We start from the raw sequence: 9231 nt of genomic DNA, 5'->3' as shown, positions 1-9231 counted from the left end.
TTCCTTATTCTCTACACATACAACAAAGTAGACTTGTTCAAGAAAAAACATTTTAAATAACCTTAAAAATAAGATCAAATTCCCTTCACCACAAAATAACCAAACCAACATATCAGTAATCATAGTTAGACAATTCGCAAAACCAACTACAAGAACGCCATTATATGAGAAATGCCGTGGAAGTCAGGTTTTGAGACAGTGAGTGCTGTAGAGTTCAGCATTTGGCGGACTGACTGAAATATGGTTCTAGTTCTATAAGAGAACACTGGTTCAGGTCCAGCAATGACAAGTGAACTTGCCCATAGGCTGACAGGGAAAAACAAACAAACAAACAAACAAACAAACAAACAAAAAACAGAATAATTTGGAAACTTTTAAATCTGTTTCATGAAAGACTTTTTCTGCTAGCCTGCGCCTCCTAACAAATTGTTTTTTTGAGGTGGGGAGTGGGGGCATCCATTACACCCAATAGGCAATGGCATTGTAATGTGGCTTTTTGATTTACTGCACTGACAAGCCCAGGTTGCCATTTTTTATTATTATTTTTTTAAATCTTAACCAGAAGACATTCTTTCCCACTGAGTTTTCAGAGAGTGAAAAGGATGGGATGGGGAGAGGAAGAGGGAGAGAAGCTTCAGGGTGAAAGAGACACATCAACCAGGGTTGGAGCAAACCCAAAACCCAGGTATGTGCCCTTGACCAGGAATTGAACCATGACCCTTCAGTCCGCAGGTGGACATTCTAACCAGCTGGGGCCAGGATGCCGTTTAATGAGGACCACTAGCGCTACCAGGCAATGAGCTTCAGGGCTGGCTAGATGGAGCTAGGGTTCTTACTGCCCTGCTTCCTGTGAACCAGATGACTGATCAGCAGTGACTTATACTGAATCCTAAGGCATAGCTTTAGGAGCGCCTAGAAGGGATGTACCGAACAGCATTCAAATAAAAAATATTCCTCATAAATATTTATACAAATATATACATATAACAAATAGGCCATTTTCACAATTCTGGTTTAAACCATGAAGACATGTTAATTAGTAGGTGTAAGAATATTCTGGCCTCAAATTAATGTACAGAAATATTTCCAATTAAATAAATATACCAAAGGGGATTAAATAAAACAGGAAAAAAAATGTAGTTTCAATCTTTCTCTGTTTTTACCAACAATATCTTTTATTGGTAATGATGGACTTGAACTAATGAGTAAACTACAGTTCTATAATAGGATGTATGTAAAAATGAACTCATTTTCTGATAATAAATTAATCCAGATTCTGTACAGTTACAAACACAAGGATGGTGGCAAATAGCAAAATAGAAAGGACAAAATCAAATGATTAAATAAAAATAAAATAAAATAAAAAGAGTGTTGAACATATTCTCAGGCTCTCTTAAGGTGTAATTTCTGGGCACTAGAATAATAACATCAATTCGAAAGCCTTCCTCTAGTATGTACTCTGGTTCAATTTTTTGCTTATTATGAAGAAATTATTTTGCTTTTGTATGAGCTGAAAAAATAAAAGTGTACATTTGTTCAGATGGAATCAGTTCAGCTAGGTCTTTGGTGTCCTAACAACTCAAACTGAAATTAAGATCTTATAATACTCCTATACGCTTTGAGCCAAGTGGCATGCAGAGAGATCAAACATTTGTTTCTACTTCTATAAGTATTCAAAAAAATTTTGAGAAAACAACACCCAGAAAAAAGCAAGACATAAATTCATGAGCACCAAGCAGAACTGCTCTTCCATGTCCTGATGTCCTGGTGTCGATGGACAGAGCCCAATCTGCCCTCTAGGAAAAGCCCACTGCCTAAGGTTAATACCTTTAGGCAAAAAACAAACAAAACAAAACAAAACACTCAGAAAACGACTCCTACATTTTGATTTGTCCACACTTTTTAAAATAGGAATTTCAACGTTTGGCACTACTTTAAACATTTTTCAGAGAAGGTATGGTTTCAGGTTAGAATGTCTTTCTTCCCTACTCAATTATTTGCTATAAAGTGGGAAGTATCAAATTTAACTTTATTACTAATAATTCTTTAGCTACTATTCCAAAAGTTGCACTTTGTCACAATACAACAGTTCACATTTCAGCAAGACTCTAGTAGTAGTTAAAATTGTTCAAAGAGGATCATACAAAATCCTGGTCATCTTTCCTGACTCTCAGATATGATGAAATTGTTGGTGGCTGGGACTCGAATCACATGCAGTCAACCACATTGTTGGATCCATGACCTACATCTCGAATTTGGCTGGTTAAACAGGCACACACAGCTACACCTGCTCCAGCTCTGCAGTGAGACACAGATCCAACAAGCTCCCACCTGAAATGAGAGGAGAAAGAATATTACTATTATTATTTTTTATTTCTAATGATACAATTTTTTAAAATTTTATTTTATTGTTTAAAATATTACATATAGTAGTACATATATCTCCTTTTTCCCCCCATAGACCTTCCCCCAGCCTCCCTTACCCTGTCACATGCCCTCATCCCATCTCCCCAGTGTCTTGTGCCCATTGGTTGTACTTATAAAAGAATGTTATTTTTTTTAAAATATTTTTTATTGATTTCAGAGAGGAAGAAAGAGGGAGCGAGAGATAAAAACATCAATGATGAGACAGAATCATTGATTGGCTGCCTCTTGCATGCCTCCCCTCCCACCCCTGGGGACAAAGCCCACAACCTGGGCATGCGCCCTTGACCAGAATTGAACCTGGGATCCTTTAGTCCGCAGGCCAATGCTCTATGCATTGAGCCAAACCAGCTAGGGCCAAAGAATATTATCTTAGAACAAAGCATGATTTATTTTATTCAAAACTGCCTATTGTGGGACTGGTTTTGGAAGACACCAAGCTTCCTAAGGAAGACAAGATATCCTAAATGTTTTATGTTAATGCCATCTCGCAGAATTTTAGCACCATGAGGCAATAGTTACTGGAAGATTCCAATAAAGGGTAGAGAAAACAAAGTTACCTATTCAGCACTGGATCAAATGCTTCTACTGTATTTAAGTAAGCGTTGCCATTATGACCACCAACTGCAAAGATTCTGCCCATGACGGTTGCGATCCCCACTCCACCCCTGGGAGTGGTAAGTGCTGCTACATAATCCCACGTGTTGCTTCGAGGGTCGTACCGCTCAACTGAACTCAGAGGAGAATTATCATCAAAACCACCTACATGAAGAAAACAGAGTAAAAGCATTATACTTCATAGAAATTAACTGCTAAGTCTTCATTCAATAGCTTCTGCAAACCAAATCTTTTAAAAAACATTTTAGAAAGTGGAGAAAATCGGGAAAAAATCATCTCAAAACCTATCACTACTCCCAACTTCTGTTACACATACTTTCTAGATTTCATGATAAATGAAATAATATTTTATCTTAATACTAGGGTTAAAAATCTTAAAGTAGGAAAAACGAGAGTTCCTGTATCTAAGCAGATAACATAAAAGAAAAAAAAACACACACAAAAAAACCAAGCAAACAAAAAAATACAACACAGACATTTATATAATTTTCCCTTAGCTTCCTAGGGGCAAGCAAGACAGCACCGGATTCCCTCTGCGTGTACATGTGTGCCTTATATTTTGGATAGTAACAGGGCTTAAGAAGAGAATAAACTATACTAAGTCATTTGACTCACTTAGATATAAGTTAAAGTTTTCCAGCTACTTCCCTTAATACCATAATTGCCATAGTAATTAGAGATGGTAAACTATGACTGAATTATTATCAGTTTTTGCCAAAAACACATCTTCATGCTACATGCTCTAGGTCAAGCATTCCAAACTCACAGCCCACGGGCCACATGCTTCATTTATTTAGCCCATGTCAGCTTCTGAGTTTGACATGTTTGCTACACATCATTCTGACAATATTACTTATAATGTTGCTGAGGGTTAGACAAAGACTGTTATTTTAACAGTGCTCTTTCCTTTAAAAATAAAGGTGTCTCATCCGGCTGGTGAACCACAGTGGATTGAGCACTGACCCTTGGACCAAGAGGTCCTGGGTTTGATTCCTAGTGAGGACACATGCCTTGGTTTCGGGCTCCATCCCTAGGAGGGGGGCCTGCAGGAGGCAGATCAATTATTTGCTCTCATCATTGATATTTCTACCTCTCTCCCCCTCTTCTTTCCGCTCTAAAATCAATCAAGATATTCTTTTTTTTAAAAAGAAAAATTTCAAAGCAGAGGCAAAGAGGATGCAATGCCATAGGCAGTGACTAGCTCTCTGAACTCTTTCCTTCCTTTGTAGAGGAAGGGATTACTGAGTCTAATATAGCCACCTATTTATTGGGTAACTACAAAGTACCAGATGCAGTTTGAGATGCTGAACATATATTGCCTCCAATTCTTAAAACAATTCTAAAAGAAAGGCATTATTACTCTCATCTCTTAGTCCTTTAAAACCTTAGTATTAGAAGGGAGTAGACCAGAAGTAGCATCAGTTATCACTTGGGAACTGTTAGAAATAGAATCTGGGCAGTTTAACCAAATCTCTATACTATTCATATGCATATTAAAGTTTGAGAAAGCATGGTCCTATGGTTCCTTTCAACTCTTCAATTCAGTAAGTCAAAAAGCAATAAAAAGATGCCAATACCTATTATGCATATGAAATACCCATTGGTTTGCTTAAAATAGTCACCATAATTTCCTTGGGATGAAAGAATATGTCTTAGATCTTTAAAGATTTTTGCAAAGCATATTCATTCAATTTGTGTCCTTAAATGAAAAAATATATATCTTATTTAAATGTAATCCCTTACTTTAGATATACTTGCTACTATTAATAAAAATATGGAGCTAGAAGTTTTAAACATGATGAGGAAGATATAAACAAAAAAGCATGAATGTGAATTCTAAGAATTAAAAAATAAACCTTAGGACTGATTCCACTTGAACCTAAATGCGAATAATTTGAGTTATGTTGTTTTATAACACTATTAGATGCCAGGTTCATGAAATTCATGCATGGGTAGGATCCCTAGGCCTGGCCTGCATTCAGAGCCCAACTCCCCTGGCTGCTGGCAGCTGGCCCCGCCCTCCATTGCTGACGCTGGTCGCCCAGTGTGTGGGCTGACTGGCATGGTGATCGGGGCCCTGCTCACTTGAACCTTCCTTGGCCTGGCGCAGTCTACAACCACCATCACCACCCCCCCCCCCCCCCCCCCAGTCCCCCATATCCCATCGGGCGATCGGAGCCTGCCAGCCAGGGGGAAGGACTGAGAGATTGGCCAGCAGGCCCCCATTGGGTGATGGGGCCTGCGGGCTGGGGGCAGCTCCAGTGTTGAGCATCTGCCCCCTGGTGGTCAGTGCAAGTCACAGTGACTGTTTGTTCCTCTGTCTGATTGATTTGCATATTATGCTTTTATATATATCTGTGTGTGTGTGTGATTATTGTATATCCTGTAATAAATTAGACCAGAGAAATACTATCCACTCACCAACAACGTATAAACAACCATGGAGATCACTAACTCCATTGCCTGCTCTTCGTTGGCCCATCTCTTTAAGTTCTATCCACTTATCCAGATGCGGATCATACCTCTCCACACTAGACAGAGAGGCTACTCCGTCATTGCCACCTACTGCGTAAACATGGTTCTAAGCAAAGAGAAAATAAAAAAGATGTCACATTAGTTTTTTTTTGTTTTTTTTTTTAAATGATTTACACATTATCCTAATGGTAAATCAGAATCTTGAAAAAAAGCAGCATTTCATGAAATAATATGGTGTATAATCAATATGTGCATACTGGAGATGTGAATATCCCAGATGGTTCCTTATTTGGTGAGGGATGTGATGCCATGCAGTCCAATGAGCAAAGCGCCATATGACTTACCACGAGAGCCACAGAGCCAACGCCGCCCCGGGGAGTGATCATCGGGGCCACTGTGCTCCACTGGTCACACTCTATGTCATATCTCTCCACGTAGTTGAAGCAAGTGTTGTCATCCAACCCTCCAATCGCATAAATTGGGCCTCCTAAGGAGGCTAAGGCAATCCCTCGCCTGCAAAGATATTAAAACACATTTTAGTCTCTGGGTTTGTTTAGAGAAAATAGGTAGCAAAAAAAAAAAAAATTGTGCTAATACAAGTCATTCATCATGTTAAACTGCAGTGTGTCTCCCGCCCCCCCCCCCCAAATTATATTTAGATTTATCGAAGCTTCTGAATAGATGGCTAGGGGTTGTGAAACATGCAGGTCCATGTGAGCAGTGCCCTCTGGAGCTTTATGATGCATAGCCTGCATGGATGACTTAAAACTCATATGAAATAATGAAGTGAAAACCCAACAAAATACTACAAATGAAGTCCAAAACATTCAATAAGTAAAACACAGTTGCATTGAGAGGTTGATGAACTGGCAAATGGTTTACTGTGGAGGTAAGAAGTCAACGTCATTTCTAAATTATTATAATCAGCAGAGCACATTTTGCTGTAGGGTTTCATTATATCACATTTAAAAAATGTTTATATTACATCCTTTTTATCACATTGCTTTACTTATGTAGGGCATTTATTTCTCTTCTTGGAAAGTAAGAGACTTAGCCAATGTTAAAAACTAATCTGCAGCCTGGCAGGTGTGGCTCAGTGATTGAGCAATGACCTATGAACCAGGAGATCAGGGTTCGATTCCAGTCGGGGCACATGCTCATGTTGCAGACTCGATCCCTAGTAGGGAGTATGCAGAAAGCAGCCAGTTGATGATTTTCTCTCATTGTTGATATTTCTATCTCTCTCTCTCTCTCTCTCTCTCTCTCTCTCTCTCTCTCTCTCTCTCTCTCTCTCTCTCTCTCTCTCTCTCTCCCTTACTCTCCCTCCGTCTCTGAAATCAATAAAAATATATTAAAAAAAAAAATAACAACTAATTCACAGTAATGATGACCAGAAGAAGATTGCATAGCCTGGCCAGTGCAGCTCAGTGGTTGAGCATCAACCCATGAACCAAAAGGTCATGGGATTGATCTCTGGTCAGGGCAGATGCCTGGTTATGGGCTCGAACCCCTAGCACAGTGGCCGGCAAACTCATTAGTCAACAGAGCGGCAAACCGCAGCTCGCTGACCACTGCCCTAGCAGATTGATGATTATCTCTCATAATTGATGTTTCTCTCTCTCTCCCTTCCTTTCTGAAATCAATAAAAATATATTTTAAAAAAACTAAAAAGATTACACAAGCTTCTTTAAAAACAATTGCAACAACCTCTAAAACTATTATGTCACAGGCTTGGTATGTACTTTGGATAATGTAGTGTATCTTATAAATCTCTACTACCTTGCTTCTTCATCTGTACCCCAATTGAGACAGGAGTAGAAACAGCTGGTATAAGTTAATGTACATCAAACACTAAGAACAGTGACAGATCCATATGTAGTGCTATATTACTGGTGAGAGCAGCTATTCTACTGAGTTTCTAACTCTAAGTTTACCAAAAGAGCATCGAAGGAAAGGATTCTTAAGAATAATGTAGTCATTCATTTTGTCATTTTAACCTCTTTTCCCTTGAGTATAAAGCAGTGGCTTATAAAATACAGTGGGGAGCAGAATACAAGATAGAAAGTTAAAGAATGAGGGCAATTCTGCATGCGACTGCTTGTTTGACAACAGAGGGGAACACCTGGATAAAAACACCCAAGAGTGGTCTCTAGGAGCTGAGAGTAAGCCCAGGCCAATGGCCAGAAAAAATGAGGAAGTGAGCCCTACAACCACAGGAACTGAATTCTACCAATAACCAAGTGACCTTGGGAGCCGTTTCTCCCAGAGCCTTCAAGTGAGAACCTAGCCCCGCCTATATCTCGATTCTGGCCTCGTAAGACCCCAAGTGGAAAACCCAGTCCAACCTGCTGGATATCTGACCCTTGGAACTGTGAGCCAATAAATGAGTGCTGTTTTGCACAGCTAAGTTTGTGAAGCGCAGAAATTGAAAACCAACAGACCTATCACAAGACAAACAAAAATTTCATTCTGTTCACTGTCTTGTTGTGTCTAATGCAGAAAAGCACATCACTATACCTATCAGATGCTTAAGCCAGGAACCGTCCTTGCCTCTGCCTTAGTTTTCTTTCTAGCTCCCAAGCCTAATTCATCATTAAATCTTGTTGACAGTATACTTCTGAAATGTCTTCTTTCCTCTATTCCACCTTCTACTACTTAAGTCCAAGCCACCATTACTTCTTGGCTGAAATATTACAACAATCCTTTTGGTCTCTCAGACTATTTTCACCTTCACTCTGGTCCTTCTCAAATTCCTTCTCAATTTCATATGAGAAGGGGATTTTAGAAATGAGAAATCTGATTTTGTCCCCTTGCTATTAAAAATCGCTCATGCATGTGTGCGAGCATGCGTGTGTATTTCAAAACCCACTAGATAAGTAAATCTTGGCAAACCTGAAAGGCCCCTTCTTTGCCTACTGTTTTAGCCTTTTTTTTTTTTTAAATACATTTTATTGATTTTTTACAGAGAGGAAGGGAGAGGAGAGAGCTAGAGAGCAAGAAACATCGATGGAAGAGAGACATCGACCAGCTGCCTCTTGCACACCCCACACCATGGATGTGCCCGCAACCAATGTACATGCCCCTGACCAGAACCGAACCTGGGACCTTCCAGTCCGCAGACCGACGCTCTATTCACTGAGCCAAACCAGTTTTCAGCCTTATTTCTTGACACTATCCCTTTGCTCTCTCACCCATACTTGACGCCTTTTATGCTCTTTCTCTACTTCACCTCTGGATTTTCAAAGATTCTTCATCTCTTTCCATCTACCACCACTTAACAAGGCTAAATTATTCTATCTCTTCAGATCTTAGGTTAAATGGGACTTCGTTAAGATCTTCCCACACTCCACACCCTTTACTTCCCCTGTGCTCACATTACTACTACCCTTAATCATGTCTTCATTTGTATTTTCCCTTCTAGAGTGTAAGCTCTATGGAAGTGGGGCATTTGGCTGTCTTATTTACTGCTGTCATCTTCAGCGCTTGGTATGTCTTCAATGGTCACTTAACTGGTGTTTGTTGAATAGATAAATCAACCCCTAGAGATGCTCTGTAAAAATGAGGAGTTTCAATAAAACCATAGGTTAAACCAATACCAGTGTCCATGTTAGTGGAAGGAAGAGCGGAAAAGTAAAGAAACCCAGATATTTTATGTGCATATGATCCTGAAATGCACACTGAAAAAATGATTTTGAAGAATACAAATTGCTAACA

The 9231-nt window shown here is 39.4% G+C and overlaps 1 protein-coding gene across 2 annotated transcripts in view; it reads right to left on the bottom strand.

Annotated features, from left to right (window-relative positions):
* Positions 1-1499: 1499 nt before the first annotated feature.
* Positions 1500-9231, bottom strand: part of KLHL8 (kelch like family member 8) — a 34654-nt gene continuing 26922 nt past the window's right edge. For both annotated transcript variants that reach the window (XM_036454860.2, XM_036454993.2), the window contains 4 exons: positions 5862-6030; positions 5464-5623; positions 2985-3186; positions 1500-2331 (listed from right to left, as the gene is read on the bottom strand). In XM_036454860.2, coding sequence (XP_036310753.1) covers positions 2208-2331; positions 2985-3186; positions 5464-5623; positions 5862-6030 — 655 coding nt within the window. In that variant the 3' untranslated portion in view covers positions 1500-2207. The remainder of the gene's footprint in view (positions 2332-2984; positions 3187-5463; positions 5624-5861; positions 6031-9231) is intronic.

Source organism: Pipistrellus kuhlii, unplaced genomic scaffold, assembly GCF_014108245.1.
Source record: "Pipistrellus kuhlii isolate mPipKuh1 unplaced genomic scaffold, mPipKuh1.p scaffold_m20_p_1, whole genome shotgun sequence".
NCBI classification, from domain to species: domain Eukaryota; kingdom Metazoa; phylum Chordata; class Mammalia; order Chiroptera; family Vespertilionidae; genus Pipistrellus; species Pipistrellus kuhlii.
The sequence above is the reverse complement of the archived record's forward strand: the minus strand, read 5'-3'. Positions and strand labels throughout refer to the sequence as shown.